The sequence below is a fragment of the Thermobia domestica genome, chromosome 10 (assembly GCF_964235325.1).
Source record: "Thermobia domestica chromosome 10, izTheDome1.hap1.1, whole genome shotgun sequence".
Classification (NCBI taxonomy): domain Eukaryota; kingdom Metazoa; phylum Arthropoda; class Insecta; order Zygentoma; family Lepismatidae; genus Thermobia; species Thermobia domestica.
This window is the reverse complement of record NC_137463.1, coordinates 162457816-162475435: the sequence shown is the minus strand read 5'-3', so window position 1 is coordinate 162475435 and position 17620 is coordinate 162457816. Positions and strand designations below refer to the sequence as shown.

Genomic DNA, 17620 nt, shown 5'->3' with positions numbered 1-17620 from the left:
GTATTTAGAAAGGAGTAAATATATGAGTTATTGGATACTGCAACAGTGAATATGTATCCTGTAGAGTTACATGCTTTTTGCATTGCTGATCTGACGGAACATGTGCATTTGTCAATTTTTTGGGGTAAAATACATACAAAAATACAATTTTAACATGCTTTTCAGTATCGATCTTAAATGAGAAACGACACAATTCAATATGAGATTACATTCACTTGAATTTCTGACTGAGATTACTAACGCTTCGAGTCCATGATGTTTGAATCATGTAAAATCAGTATATGTGGTTGAGTTTTAATGATGAGTATTTAATCATCTCTGTAATTAGAAATCCGACTTGTGAGTCATGCAATATTTGATAATCACTGTGCAACAGTGCATTTTTTTTTACAGAAATGTAAATGGTTATCTTTTATTGATTTTTGGGGGCTGAACACGAAACTGACAATAAAAATGTGCTCCTCGCGAAGATGTACTTGTAATTACAAAATTTACATGTTACGTACAACGCTATAATAATAAAATTGTAAAGGTGAAAGTCACAAACACTGAAGTGTTTACGGAAATAAAAATAGCTATTCTTTATAATTTCTTGGACGCTGAACAATAAAATGATAAAATGCTCCTAGCTCAGATTTAGTGGCAATTGCATAATTTACCTTTTGCATATAACGCTATTATTATGAAATTGTAAAGGTAAAAGTCACCAAGCTTTGAAATGATTACGTAAATAGAAATATCCGTCCCTTATAATGTTGTGGGCGCTGAACACGAAAAACACAATAAATACGTGTTTCGAATTCAGATTTGGTACTAATAACACAATTTACATTTTGCATATAACGCTATGATAATGAAACTGTAAAGGTAAAAGTAACAAACATTAACATAATTACGGAAATAAAATAACTATCTCTTATAAATGTTTGGACACTGAATATAAATATGAAAAATATAACGTTCTCCTGGTACATTATAGGTGTAATAGCACTCCTAACATTTTGCATATAGCGCTACAGGACAAGAACTGTATTGGTAAAAGTTACCTAAAGTATATGTCTTAAACGCACCGTCTCTTTGCTTGTTTCTTGTAAGGAACATCTGGAGCATTTCTTGGAATCATCCAGGAGAAATCCGCTAACATTGAAACTGATCACTTCCCTTTGTAATGTTCAAATCGTAGATATGTCCTGGTGAAATCGCTCTCCTTGCTCGTCACTGAAAGATCCACAATTCTCTGGAAAGACATCAAAGTGGGAATGGAGGAAGTACATTTTGAGTGACATATTGCACCCAAGTTTCTCGTAGGCAAATAGCAATTGTTCTACAAATTCGTTGTAATTTTCGGCTCGGTGGTTGCCCAAGAACAAACATTGCAAACATTGCTGGTACAAACATTGCGGAAACAATGGCACGCATGGAGCTCATCAACATTGAGAATAGATTCAAACACCTCGTCTTGCAATAGCTTGCGCATTTGCGGACCGATAAAGACTTCCTGCTTAATCTTTTCTGTACTTAGATGCGGAAACTTTTGGCACAAGTATACCAATGCACGTTCATTAATGTTCATGGCTTTCACAAATGCAAGTTTGATGTACACTGGTGGTAGCACAATGCTTCGTGGGTTCACGAGAGGTACATTTGAATTTTTTTCGCCTGGAAACACAGCTGTTCGTCGCGGCCATTCCTTTTGAGTGTAATGGACATTTTTTGCACAACTATCCCACTCGCATATGTAACAACGGTACTTTGTATAGCCACCTTGTAGACCAAGCAAAATTGAGATCACCTTAAAATCACCACAAACTAACCCCTTGTGTTCACGATATTTTATAAGATCCAGAACGCGTTATAACATGGGATAACTTTCCTTACCCCGGGGTGCATAAGCAACAGGGATTGATGCTAATATTTCCTTACTGTTGTATAGGAGCACAACCTTAAAGCTTGTTTTGGAAGCGTCTATAAACAGTCTTCAATCTTCTACTTTGTACGTAATTTTTAGTTTCTGCATCAAACCTGGAACATAATTGCAAAATACTAACTCGTCGATGCAGCAGAAATATTTTGCAAGATCTTTTTGACAATCGCATAGAGTTGATACCCTAACTTTATCCTCCAGAAGGTTTCACTGCTGTAACCTAGAAAATAAGAGCGCAGCATTATTCTTTGGCAGTTCCAAATCTCTTATCAGGTCATGAAGCTCCGTTTCTGTGAGTCGGTGTGGTTCAGGATAATTGGTTTTCGGCTCAAATGAAGGATCAGTGTCACCGGTATGGGGAGCAGGTTCACCTTCACTTTCATTCTCTGTACTACTTTCCGTCGGAATGGTAGCCAGGGGATCGGGAACAAGCAATTTTTCTCCATGGGCCAATGGACGAATGACAGATGGTATCACTGTGTATTCGATCTTCCTCTTTTTCTTCCTTTATACCTTTCTTCAAGCAGGGTAACATGCAAAAGTAGCACTCTGTACTATGGTTTGTTGGTTCACGCTAAACGGCGGGCACAGCAAAGCCCATGGAAACGTTCTTCCCATGCATCCAGGCATTGAGAGTAGATGAACAACTAGTACAACACGCGTGGGGAGCCCATGATTTATCGTGATCTTCACCACGAAACTCAAAGTATAGTAAATATGCTCTTCTCACTGCAGCAGTCAATGGCCGGTTTCTGGAACCATAAATCACGTCCGCACATATGTAGCACACACTGTCCACCGACTTTTTTCAAACGCGGGCCATTGCTGCACTTTACTTTAATCACTGACACTTCGCAATGAAAACAATATGTACAACAGCGATAATGCCCTCACTCATTACTTTCAAACTGCTGGTTCACCAGTAACACAAACAGTCTGTCAAACTACTGCTTGAAGCATGCCACGAATACGATTAGAGATTTTAACTGGAGCTAGTTGCAACTTGCAATCATTGCCTCACGTGACTCATGAGACGCTCGTACTAGCTGTTGATAACGTACAACGTTGCCAAGTCGAATATGCAGCAAATACTTGTCAAGAACGACGCTTTGTACCGTGTAAAACAATAATTTCAAATTATTTACTTATAATGTCCCATTGCGTTATACGCTAAAATAAAACGCTAAATTACTCAGAAACCTAAGAAACATGAGCCAGGAAAGTGAGATTTCCGCGTTCTGTGGCCAAAATTAATAAAGAACGACTATTTTCGTTTCTGTAAAAAATAAAAAGTGAAACAATGTTGAATGTTCTCTACATTACAAACAATTTAAGATGGAGTTTGAATTTTAATATTAGGACTATGCAGGTTTTAAAGCAAAAGAAAGCATAAGTGTCTTAAAGGGCATGTCAATCTTAGTTTGAACGTCCTAACACATTGGTCACCGTAGAAAACAGACCAAGTATAATGTATGTATAGGGCATAATGGTATTAATTTGAATACTATCGCAGTAGTATTGTGTGTTGACCCTTTACTTTACATCCCTGTACCAGGACGGTTCTAGTAATGCATATTTTGTAATTAAGTGACTTTAAATATGGGGTTTTATAGTGGAGTTGCCAGGTACCTCATACACAGAATCACTAGTTGCATAAATTATATGCTTGTTAGTGGTAATTCGGTAACATATACGATGGAAGTGAGAAAATTTGTATACTGGATGTGGCTCTTCAAGCCAAAGTAACATATACTGGAGCGCCTGGATAAAATAGGGTCTTTAGAATTTCCCGAACTGACGCAACGGCGACAGCGAATACAATCAGAAAGAACGCTGCCCCAATATGACTGCAAAAACACTAAATAACAATTTATTGGATGCAGATTTACCTTAGCTCTCTTCTCTTGCATAATTATATTTGACACTATCTCATCATGGAAAGCGTCTTCAATAGTAGCCAGCGAAAATACAGTGGCGTGATAAAAGCGGAGTGGCTAAATTTAACGCTGAGAGTCATTTCTAACGCATGACAGCTATATTCGTTTTCATAGATGTTCCGATGAGTAGAACAATCCAATGTGTGTTGCAGTTGATATTGAGGACACACATGTGTCGTTCTGATGTGAGCCAATAAGCTCCACATTCCATTTGCCTTTGGTTTCGATTCAGGAGAGTATGATTAGCGTGTCCCTCAGTAGTAAATATATCAATCTTGTCGTCCGAATTTATCTAGATATTTTGTGCCCAATTTTTAATAAGATATTACTTTTCCTATATTACGAGGACAGGCCTCCATGTTTTCCTTGGTATACACCTTCTACTAAGGACTGTTAAGTCCCTGAACCCAAGCCCTATAGAACACTGCCCTTGTAGAACAAGTTTGGACGACGACTAAACGACAGATGAGTCCCGGAGTGACCATAGCCGAACATCATTATTTTCAAAAAGCATGAGAAACAGTATCTCAGAAAGGTATCTAACATTTTTAGGACTGACTACTTGCACGAATAGCTAGGAGTGTGCTCAGTTGGGTGGTTACTAGGGTCTGACGTTTTGCCACTTTCTTCGGAACGAAATGTAATACCTGGCAAAAGTGGCCCACCCACATGGACATTACAGGTTTACATTTTTTCTCAATTCGGATAATATCTTCTGTGATAACTATTGTCTCAAAGTTTCAAAATTTCACTGAAAATTACAAAAAATACCAAAACTGTTCATTATTTTTAGTTATGTTAAAGTAAACATTTTTTAAAATTTGGTTTGTACATGCCAGATGCTATGAAAACTGACATTCATGTCACAAAATGCCAGTTATATGCCCTGCGGTGGGATAGGGATGCCTCCTCTGGGGCCGGAAAAGGGGGCAATTTCAGTACAATTAAGCGTTTCTACAGCTATTTTGTTCCTTGTCTTTTTCTTCAACTGGTGGTTCGTAGCGGTAGCAGAGCATTATTTTAAACCATGACACTCTCACCCTTAAAGCTCACAATATCACATCGCTCTTCTCCAGTTCAGATCTCTCTAACTCAGTGTCGCAGTCAGGAACGAGTCGGATACGCTTCGAATTGGGCGCCATTTCTCAAGTGCTATATTTTGTTACTGTTGCCTTCAGCGTATATGAATTGGCCGTTGCAGATAATAGTTTGCTAACCACTATTTTCGCATAAAATATGCTAGTTCCTTCTTGATCAAAGAGGTCCCAGAGTCGGTTGCATCGTGTCAGTTGATTTAGCAGTAACAAAACAAATGATGAAAAGTGCTTAACGTTCGTGTAAAAGGCGTAGACATGAGTTTCCTTGCTCAATCATCTGTTTCATATGACAGCCAAAATTTTAGTGACAATGAAGCACACCTTGAAGACAAAGCAGAGGATAGCTCTTCTAAGGAAGAAACCAAATCCAGAGACGGAACATCTAAACCGAAGGAATGTGAAAAGTGAAGGAATGTAAGACGTGTAAGATGTTATGACTGATGATGCGTGTTCTGCACGTAGGTACGGAAAACATTGGAGAGGGTCTGTGATACCGTGGAGCTCTATTTCTTGGCATTCTGTTGGACTTCTTAATTACAATCACAGGACGCTTTACTGGTACCAATTATAGTCATTTCAGGTTGTCATGTGCAGCCTATGGTCCAGATATTATTCCTGAGCAACTATGTAATTTTAAAAGATGACATTGCTATAACTGTTGAGAGGTGATTTCATTAACATAAAGATATAATACGGTACCTGCCCTAAAACATCTAATAACTAAATCTTAGTCTAACATTATTGAATACCTATAGACAGCTCTGAAGCTTAGACTCCGGAACAAATAACCTCTTCCGTTCTTAAAGACCGAAGTGAGATCTGCACTGCATGAGGAATTTTATTATATTCCTTTGGAAATCTATCGTGTCCACATTCTACGACGAACCAGAGCTTTTCTGCATATTAATGGTGATTGCACGTCGTATTAATTAGATAAGTTGCATGTTTTTAGGTGTTTCTATGATTTTCATAACTGTCAGTATATGTGTTGTGACAAAATGTTTCTTTTTCATTTTACCATTATCAACAAATATATTCCCTTTCTCTGCTAAAACTTTCCACTTCCTAGCTGCAGTTCTGTCTGAGGTATTACTGATTCTTTACTTTGCTTGGTTAACACATTCAAAATTATTAATATTCCTTATACATAACCTATGAAGTGACTTGATTACAGAATAAAACAAGTTCTGATTAAAGTTGTTCAACATAGCCATCGAACAAAAAGAATCGCGATATTGCAAAATCATAGCAATAAAACAATATTTCTTATTGTTTGCATGAATTATACCCAGAGCCGGACTGAAGCCGATTGGACCGATTGTTCCAATCGGGGCTCGTACTAGTGCCGTCTACTCTACTTCCAGTCTAATCTACTCTCCAGTGCCGTTTTAACAGCATATTAGACCCAGAGCAAACAAGTGTGTTACGGTCCCTATGATTTAATTTTGCTCTTGCCATTCTGTTCGCGGTCCTCCCCCATTCTTGCGGGGCCTCCGGCCAAGTGGCTATGGTACTGTTAAGGTGACTCTGCTACTCTGGTCGTCAAGTACACACAACAACATATTGCAATACAGGTACATCTATGGATTTCACAAGGGAGGGTATGGTCTCTCCCTAACAAGTAAGTGAACAGTTTGAATTAAGTTTCCGGGCATAACTAAATATTTTCTGAATTTAATGTTGCAGAAGTTTCTTTATTTTTATACGTTTGCAACTTCTGTTTCAAAAATAGATATTATGTCCAGGGAGTATTCTGCGCATCCCAACAACCCTAATACTTTCCTAAATTTCCTTACACACACCCCTGAGCATAAAAATATTATTTTCTTCAAGTTTGTGTAAAGATTTATATCATTATTCTGGATGCACACCCTCTTTTATTTTGAACACCCCACTAAGTGAAAGCTCCTGTCTTTCCTATTGATTATGTCATGTGATACTACCATGCATACCGAGATGATATCAAATAAATCAGCCACAGTGCGATTTCTTTGCATATTCTTTCTCTTATTATAGCTATATGAAAAATACAAAACCTGAGGACAAACTTTGGCCTCTCATATGAAACTTCACCATTGTATTTCTTGTAAAATTCTAACCCAGTTTGATATATTACATGACCTCCTTCGTATTCAAGAAATCGAACAAAACACAAGATGGCAGACTTCAAGATGGCGGCTATGATAAGCATATCCTCAATAGATGTCTACTTCCTCCCGGTATCGGCTAATGTGTTTTCGTTTTTCATCCCTTTACCCATTTTACAAAAAAAAAAAAAAAAAAAAAAATGGAAACTTCAAACTTGAAACGTGTTGTTCTGGCCTATTCCGATCAATCAGTATTTTGGCCACTGTGGACGGAAGCACTTTAAATTTTGCTTACACCCGTTTCTTGATATTCCCCAGTTCCCTGACAAGTTTGATTAAGAAACTAGATTTCGACATTGAGTCGACTCAATGACGACATTGAATATAAGTTTACTTGTAAGAGAGGGCAAATATGAAATACTGGTACAGAATCTTCTTGAAAATTTGCGAGGCACAAGGTTGAAACATGTATTTTAAATTCATTTATTGTTTGCATTTTCATTTGAGTTATTTCTCTGAAAAATTAGCGTCTATAAGCAGAAGCATTTTCACCAGAACATTTTGCAGATGGAAAAACGTTATAAAGGGAAACCATAAGATCAGCATGGAGAGAGCAATATATATAAAGCTAATACAGACCTTGGTGCAAGTTAATTGTAAACCTGGGGTCCCGCAAAATGTTCCCAATTGGGCCCCGCACCACCTAAGGCCGGCCCTGATTATACCTGTGCAAATGTTATTTCAAAACTCAATATATCATTCGGAAATACCACCGTACATCTTGTGCTTTTATCATAGTAATCCAGCTAATCCTTCCTTGTTTGTTTTAAATAGGTGTGGAATGTGTAGTGTCAGGATGGGGAGATACAAGTATGACCTTACAACCAAAGTATCCTGACCAACTTCAATTCGCTATTATACCTACGCTTAGTTTAGCAACTTGTAGAAGGGAATGGAGCGATTCTGACTTCATCACAGAAAAACAAGTGTGTGCTGCTCCTTTAGAAGGAGGAAAGGGAGTCTGTGTGGTAAGTATAGAGTTTTTAAATAATTAATGATTTCGAATGTTTAGCCTGTAGTGCTACATGAACTCTTATTCGTCTTCTTAAAGGTATGGCATTAAACCAATACACTTAAGAGTGTGTTCTGTCCACTTTGATAAATATATTAGTACTCCCTGATAAATCCTGCAACATCAGGTAAAGTTACAACCTCCTACTAAAACGTGTCAGAATTTCATAAACACCTCGCAAAATTAATATAAATGACTTACGGTCCGAATAAAATTACTTACGTTAGGAAAATTCCATAGAAAAATTACTTTGAAATTTCAGTACAGCGTGATTTCTCTGATCTGTCCGCCGGATTGGTTACACACAATCGGTTACACATGAAATTATTACTTCTTAGAAAGCAGCAAGAGCAAATGTCTCGAGACAGTAATTTAGAGCTGCAGGGGGAGGAAATCTAATATATCATTACATATGTACATTTTAGTAATACAGTAATGGAAAGTATGAAACTCAACTTATTTCGATGAGTCTGATATGATGTTACTGAAATATATGTTTCATTCCACTCTCATCAAGATAACTTAGAACCGTTTCTGAAAGACGAAGCGCCGTTTACTAATACTGGGCATGACAAGAGTAATAATTTGCATTATTAAGCCTGGAATATTTTCAGTGGTAGAAGTAATGGTCTAATCATCTTCGCTGGTCACTAAATGTGTGCTGTGGGATTCTTGGCGATCAAGTCATTGATCCACATTTTCTCTATAAATAATATAGGGAGAACATAGTGAATGAATTTGTTATAGATGTGCTACCTGAAATAGAACACGTTCCGCTGATTCTTATACCAAGTTCCATCATAACATACTCCTGCACATTATGCAGTACCAACATGTTGACTATGGTCCCGCACATTATACGCGTCTGGTCAGAGAAGAGTTAGGTAGGAGCATGAATATGTGGATTTTGCGTGGAGATCCAATTCGTTGACTCCTCGATCACCGGATCTAATTACACTTAATTTCTTTCTGTGGATTATGTCAAGGAGAATGTCAAGTCTAACTTGTAAGTCTCCAAAACTTGATGACATGCAACAGCGTATTTGACATGCTTGTACTTCTATCACTTCATAGACGTTGAATAAAGTACACGAATCTCTACGTCGTCGTTTGTGGAAATATATAGAAGTTGATAGAAGACTCAACATACGTTATGAACAGATTCGCGTCAAAATTATACTTTGTTTACGTATGATATACTTAAAATAGGTGCACAAATACAGGTAAATATTCATGTGTAATTCCACACATAAGAAAAAATATTTTTTTATTTATTTTAATATTTATCTAGTTCTTCGTTCCATAGATTTGATTCTTATAAGATTGTTACTAATCTTTTCTTTCTAATCCCTGCGTATATGTTTATGATTCCAGTATTGTCTTCTTGTTTCTTTCTTCGGTATAATTAATCATTTATGATGTACTGGAAGGAAATACCATTTAAAATGTTCCTATTATGTGCTCTATATAAATAGAAATTAATATAACGGTGTTCCATGGCTAACTTCTCATAGATTGCTGCATCGATTTTGACGCTTTCTGGTGCAGAAGTTTATTTGGACGATTTCTGATCTAATTTCGGTTTTTATCACATTACCGGTACGGGAGTGAGAACGGATGAAGAAGGGTAGGAAAGGGTGGCATGTGTAAATATTCGAAAACTAGCAATATTAGTGTAGTCCACAGCTTTCAGGATCGCTGAGATTAGTGACACTCCCAACAAAAATCTAAGTTCATCCCCCATTCGTATTGGAATAAGAAGGGGTAGGAGTAGGAAATAGATGATATGTAAAAGTAACGGAGAAGGACCCATATTAGTGTCCAATTCAAATTTTCTATGCCTCTGATATGGATAGTAATATATCTAATGCTGCATGTGTCCAAGTTCGGGTCCCATATTCATTGGGGTGAGAAAATGTTAAAATAACATATCCCAAATGTACGCTATCTGCTATTTGTAACTGAATAACGGTAAAATGACCCGTTTGAAATGATTTTTTAAATTTAGTATCTACTTCTGACTAAATTCTTATTATGACACTTTGCCTAAGCAGCGTATCCTAAGTGGGTAAGTGATTCAAAGCTTTATGACACATATAAATTATCTTATGAATTTTATTATTACACTTTCATTGAATTGCGGATCCTAACGTAGGAAGGAGTTCAAATAACTTTCATAAACCTACTCTTCCCGTGCGAAGGACTGGCAAATCAGTTAGTGGGATATAAATATGATAAGTACTACTTGTAACAGATTGATAAATTATCTCCATAATTCATCTTAATTCGTGGTATATAAATAATGAAAAAATAATATCACTTTCCTGCAATTAGTAAATTGAAGCATAATGATTGTATCGAAGGGGAGTAATGTAAAATAGTATAATCAGGTTCAGATAAACTAAACACAAGTAGTTTATGTAAATAAAGATCATTGTTTAATTTTTAATTTTTAAAATATTGGTAATGTTCAACGAAATGTGTTACTAAATAGATAGTTTCCCGAATATTGTCCTAAATAATAATTTCTGCTCTAATGAAGTCAAATTTTTGTTTTCATAACTTTAATATTTTAATAGGTTAAATTACAAGTAGAGTATTTATTCTAAACCATATATAATGGAAATAATAAAATAGCACATATATATTTACACATCTCACGATTTTCAGGATCTGTTGTCTAATTACTATCGACAGAGACATTAGATGTGGAAATAAGCCATATTACAAATTAATGAATCAAATTACTAACTTATCATGAATAAAGCATATTAAGCTATAACAACGATGAATGAGCACATGACGACTAATTAATTGGAAATCTCACTCATTTCTATTACATAATTTATGACGGCTACCTACGATGTTATTTAATGGATATTTGATGTAATGAAAATACAAGTAAGAATGAATCAAATGCTATGAAGTTATACTAAATATAAGTAATAAAAGAAATGAAATTAACTGAATCGAATTAATTATGGTTAGAAATGAAGTAATAAGAATCATTTACATCGATCATATTGTATTTTGAAGCTATTGTGGTTTGAAGTTAATAGAATGAAGTCGTGTCCTATTATTTTGTGGTTCCTGAGATCTAATCCTATTTTATAATGTGATGTTCGTCTTGACTTTACTTGATTTTAGCTTAGCGTCCCTTTTAGCATCATAGACTATATGTGATGTGGATCTACAGTTTAAAGTAGAATCCGAAGCACATTAACTCCCGCCGGGAATCAAAGCCGGGTCCCCCTCGCCAAAGGCACGTGCACTGATCGTTTAGCCACAAGGGAGCTCAATGTCATGTTCGTATCAAATTGTTTCGTAGCTCCTTTGTATCCATTTCTACTATGAATCTTGCTCAATATGAAAAGTTACTGCCTTCTACCATGAATTGTATATATATGCTATAATTGATTAACTAATCTGATCTTAACGTAGTCTATTTTGATTGTATTAAGTAATTTCGTTTATTAGAATATGATTTCAAGTGTGGCATCAGTTTCCAAATTTTCGTAGAAATTATTTCGTCTTGAAAGTGTTTCTAAATATTCTCTCTCTATTATTTCCACATTCTACATGTTCGACTACTACTCTGGTTCACAAATGACAATTTTTATGTAACATAAACTCTCGAATTGCAGGACGTTAATTTGCATATTTGGCCGAGCCTAACGTCAGTATTCTGAGAAGACACTAATAGAGCGATTTTAAGAACGGCGCTTCTTATCTAGGTTTCCAGCATTTCCAGAAAGGGTGCATAAAAGAGAAATATAGATTTTATTACTTATTTTTATGTGTCAAAGGTTTTTTTGTTTAAGCTATTATTTACATACATTCTGATTTGAAGAGTGTATTTTCAGGAGAACAGCTACCCGAGATAAATGTATTCCAGCCTAAAAGATAAAGCGACTTACTCAATGCATACTGGAGACTTAATTCAGTTTGTTTTCGTCCATGTATGTATACGCATTACGATTTCTAGCACTGTGAGATAAGCATTTGCTAACCAATTAACTCTATGGACTTTGGAGCCCGGAGGTTCAATGTCGCGTTTACGAAAGCTCTCCATTGTCTTTTCTTCTTAACCAACTGAATCCAGTTTCTACTTTGTATTCATATTTCTGCTAGTTGCATGTCCTCCCATCTGCGTCTAGGTTTTCCTAATGCTCGTTCTCCGATTGGACTTCCAGTAAAAACTCTGAAAGTGTTCCTTTGCTACAGTATATAAAGTACATATATACAATATAAAGTTTAATTTAAGCGTGGAACCAGCTTTCTGTGAAATTTCTATTTTTCATTGCAACAATAACTAATTAACTGATATGTTTTCAATATATATATAACTTTCAAGATTTAAAGGAAAATGGTCATTTTACTGGGCGAAAAATGGCAAATTATGACTATTACAGATGGTGATCAGAAAAATGGAAACACCTGAACTAAATTGCAACTTACCAGATTAATATGGTGTCGGGCCACCTTTCGCCTTCAGAACAGCCTTGATGCGACGTGGGATGGAGGCATAGAGGTCGTGAATGGTAGCAAGTGGAATTTTACACCATTCCTCGTGCAGGGCATCGGCCAGTTCTGTGAGAGAGGATGGAGATGGAAATCATCGCCAGAGTCGTGTTTCCAACACGGACCACAGATGCCAATTTTGTTGAGACCTGGGGATTGGGCGGGCCAGGGGAGGTGTTGAACTTCATCCCGATGTTCCTCAAACCACGCTGCAACAACAACAGCTGTGTGAATGGGTGCATTATCATCCTGGAAGATGGCGTCATTGTCCGGAAACAACATCCGGACCATAGGATGCAAGTGGTCTCCTAAAATTGCGACATAATCGTTGGCAGTGATTCGTCCACTAAGTGTGACCACAGGACCCAATGAGAACTATGATATGGCGGCCCACAGCATCACCGAGCCACAGCCATGTTTCACAGTTGGGCGGAGACACTGCAGATCATAAGCTTCTTTGGGCGTTCTCCATACATAAACACGGCCCGTGGTTGGGAATAGGGTGAAGGATGACTCATCCGATCATATCACACGTTTCCAGTCCTCAACGGTCCAAGTTGCATGGTCGCGGCACCATTTGCGGCGTGCGAAAGCGTTATGGTCCCTGATGAGCGGTTTGGCCCGTGCAATACGACCCCGTAAGTTCATGTCATGTAATTCGCGGCGGACTGTGATTGTCGAAACAGGGTGGGGAAGGTGCTGATTGAGTTCCTCCGTCACTTGCTCCTCAGTGGCACGACGGTTCTGCGTGACAATGCGCTTTAGTACCCGGCGTGACCTGTCACTTATGATTTTCTTCCGCCCACTGTTCCGCTTCCCCGATGTGGTTTTCCCGTGTGTTGTGTAGGCCGTCATCACCTTCGACACTGTCCCACGCGACACGCCTAACACAGTAGCCACTGCCGTCACACTCACTCCACATAACCGCGCTCCAACAATTTGCCCTCTTTGAAAATCTGAGAGGTCTCCCATTTTACACTACCTCCGTCTGCTGCAGCCACTGGACACTGCTGTTCCACTGCGCCTGACGTAGTATGGAGACCGACCTAACACACCAGCACCAGCGGTCCGGCGCTGCGGGCGTTACGACACCACTGCCAACCCATACATCTGACGTGTTGCCAACTACAGGTGTTTCCATTTTTCTGATCACGATCTATATGTTATCTAGTTCTAACAAATGGTTTCTGCAACTACTGTAGGACACTAGTACTGAATGACAAAAATATTTTAGTAAAACATGTTAATAGTGTTAGTGTCTTTGGCGTGGGCCTAGCTTCTGAAAGCGAAACTCAGCAGGTAGTCTAAACTCAAAGTCAAATATCGAATCAAATCGAAATAGCGTTAATACGTAATAACTTACTGAAACTTTAAGGGTTATATATTATTCTAGTTAATAATAATTAAGTTTAAACTAAAACTTTCAATTAGTACGTTTCAGAAACTAATGCTTTATTAGTATGGAGGCTCATTCTGCGTTATTCATTATTAATATCGCATTAATAGAGGATCCCAAATTCATTCAGGTATTTTAATTCGACCATATTGACACGATACTAAATCAGTAAAGAAAGAAAAGATCTTGTGAATAAAAAACAATGCTTGACTTAGCATGTATCCAAAATGGAAGCTTATTTCTTTAATTTTGCAACATATTTTATTGGTCTCCTCCAATAAAATATGTAAAGATCACAGTAAAGTCTTTTACTAACTCAGAAAGTAGTTGGTTGATTATTGAGTGTTTGATGGGGATGTTACCAAGAAGTGACGTAAGCAAGTTTCGTCCAGTACCAAAACGGCTCTTGTCCATTTACAGAAAATCCCAGAAAACCAGAGAAACTGTAGGGACGATGCATCTTGTAGAACTGAAACTGGAAATATTTGAAGATGTTGAAGGTTCTCACATGAACGCACTGAATTATTCCCAGTTCTACAAAACATTCAGATCCTACATTTTAAAACGTTTTCTGTAAATGGACAAGAGCCCTTTTGGAATTGGACGACTTATAAGCAAAAATTTGTCTTAGAGCTTTCATGTCAACTTCTTTAATGAAGACAGTATTTTTTTCTGGTTTGCAAGTTTAGATTATAGGAAAAGAAATAGAGGAAAATAATAATAATACTAATAAAAAGACTTGAACATGTTAGACATGGTGCAATGGTTACATAGTCAGAAACACTTACGTTAAATGCTTTGGGCATTATTCGTAATATTCGCTTTTCACTACACTGACCTCATATCACATATGGTTACTCGGATATCTTTTATATTCATTTATATATTCACAACACACTTCCCAGACATCTTTCAGTGTGCATTTATTTGTCTGAAATGTAATGCTGAGTCATCATGCATTTTTCTTGTTTCGCAGTGCGTTACGAAGACTATTTCTTCGCTTGCTTTTATTTCTTGTAGCGTCACAATCATATTTAAATGTAAATATTTAGTGAGAAAATCCACTACATCCAATATTAGTCCTTCTTTACGAAGTATTCAAAGTTATCTGTAACTACATTTCATTTTGTTTGTATTTCAGGGTGATTCTGGTGGCCCCTTGGCGTGTAATTCTCATCTAGCTGGCATTGTTTCTTTTGGGAAAGTTCCCTGTGGCCAAAAAAGTGGTCCTGCAGTGTTTACACGAGTTTCAGCCTATATCGACTGGATACAAGATAAAACAGGCATCCAACACAAATGATTCAATTTTCACTAAGTGATGATGTATAGTTCACAATTTTTGCACTAGTGTCTAATAGTCGCCGTTTATTTTCAACATTTGGAGACACTAAATAGAATATTAACATTTAATATTTACAGAACAAGCTTTTAATCAAAAATAATTTGAAATTATCAGTTGTATTCCTTGGCATGTCAGTTACTATGAAATTGATTCATTTTATTGTCTATTACACACAAATGTTACAAACTTTGTATTTAAAATAATTTGTAGAAATATAAAGTATGAAGAATTTATCTCAGCTTCTTCTCAGTTATGCCAGCTGTAAACTGCTTTTCTGAGTTATAGTACTGATAAAGAGGAAATATTGAATTGTTTCTAATTGACTTAAAGCATTATATTACTGTTCTTGTAACCCCATTTAACCAAAAGAACTAGTATATGGGTAAAGGAGTAATCATTGTAAACGAATTTGATAGCTAGACAAGCAGTTAGTGATACGTGAATTTAAGGTCAGTTTTCCTGGCTTGTAGCCCCTGTTACTTTCTGACACTTCTGCTTAACGATAGATACATTTAGGTCATTGCTTGTAATTTCACTCAGTGTGAACCACAGAAATATAGAAATACTTTTAAAATCAATTTTTTAATTAAAATTTCTTAAGCTGCTAAAGATTCATCATCTGTTTCATTTTGTCAATTATCAGAGTATTTTATCGCTGAGAACCGGCGTGTTTTATTTTTTATAATGGATATAAATTTCATCACCTTCTCTTTCATGAAAATTTCTTATTCTAATTTTTCTGCTCTTTACACAAAGTGTCATAAGTTTGAGCTTCAGAATTGTTGCCCGTGACTCTTATGTCTCTGAAATCATTGGAATTTCATTTACATGCAACATAAGAATTTATGTTATACGTAGATTGTCTCACCCCTTTTCCACGACGCTGGCCACAATTGCTTCCATAGCAACACTTCTTCCAGTATTCGCATCGACATCTACGCAGATTAGAGTTCTGCATCGGGCCTACAAAGCATATATAACTTTGGACCCGGGCCGGGTTCGGGATGTAAATGTTTAAATATACAACGATATTTCTCGGGCTTTTTCGGGCCTAACTTTGTAAATATATTGTACAACGATAAATATTGCATCGTTCTTTCTGGTGAAATTTTAAAGCACAACTGCAAAATTAAAGATCTAATTGCTGTAAATAAAAATAAAATTTTGCGTTAATTACTAAGTTTCTGTAATTCGGGCTTATATCCGGCTCATTTGATTATCACACGAGCTCGGGCCGGGCTCGGGTCTAAATGCTAAAACATATTTTGGACTCGGGTCGGGCCTCACATTGTAAATTCACGGGCTGTGCCGGGCTCGGGCTAAAAATTTCGGCCCATGCAGACCTCTAACACAGATTGAGAGATGCTGCATTAGACTGAAGAGAGAACCATACGAGTTTGTAGTTCTTCCATCTGAAATTATGATGCAGGGGTAAATGTCCGTAAAACGGACAACCCCAGATGAGGCACGGTTAGGTGATCGTAACTGAAGAATTCCTCAAGAAGTGATTTCAAGTCCGAGGATGAAGATACGATAGAAGTGGGTAAAACGAAACTGAGTAAACTAACTAAATTAATTTTGATCAGGTTAAAATATATAAAACAATATACAGCAAAAATAGGTGCATTAAAATTATATTAATTAATATGACACAATAACTATGCAAATATTATTATTATTGTGCAAGGGGGATACGAGCACAGTAGATCAACTTAAATTTCATCAAAAGGAATGTTCAGAGATTTGAACTGATACACCGTGCCTATGACTTAAGACATTGACTAGAAACTACAGCATTGATTGCGAAATGAAATAAGGTTTTACAAAAAGATAGAAAACAATGAACGAAACATAAAAAAGGATGAGAAATGAAAATTAACTGAGGAATCGATTCTTAAGTACAATATGTTGTCGACGCGGTAGCTTCAGCTTTTTTCTTTGCATCTTGAAACGAAATGATTATTTTCTTTTTTAAGATTAAGGTCCCACGATTATGCTATTTATGCTAAAGGCGACGGATGATTAATGAAAGTGAATGATTAGGAAATAAAATTTTACTCACTAGCTCAGATGCTGGTGTTGGTGGTCATTGGTTGGTGTTGTTGGTGGTTTCAGACTTGGGGTGTATGGGTTTTGGCTTAGACGAAATGGTTAAAGGTACCTAAGACTACCCACTCACCAAAGTTGAGAAGGGAGCATAGAACCACCTCCGTAAATTTTTAAAATTGCCCAAACTAAAATTGA

The 17620-nt window shown here is 36.8% G+C and overlaps 1 protein-coding gene across 1 annotated transcript in view; it reads left to right on the top strand.

Moving 5' to 3' along the window:
* Positions 1-15991, top strand: part of LOC145662810 (putative trypsin-6) — a 41333-nt gene extending 25342 nt beyond the window's left edge. The window contains exons 6-7 of the mRNA XM_081728698.1: positions 7880-8073; positions 15176-15991. Of these exons, the coding sequence (XP_081584824.1) occupies positions 7880-8073; positions 15176-15334 (353 nt within the window). The 3' untranslated portion in view covers positions 15335-15991. The remainder of the gene's footprint in view (positions 1-7879; positions 8074-15175) is intronic.
* Positions 15992-17620: the final 1629 nt, after the last annotated feature.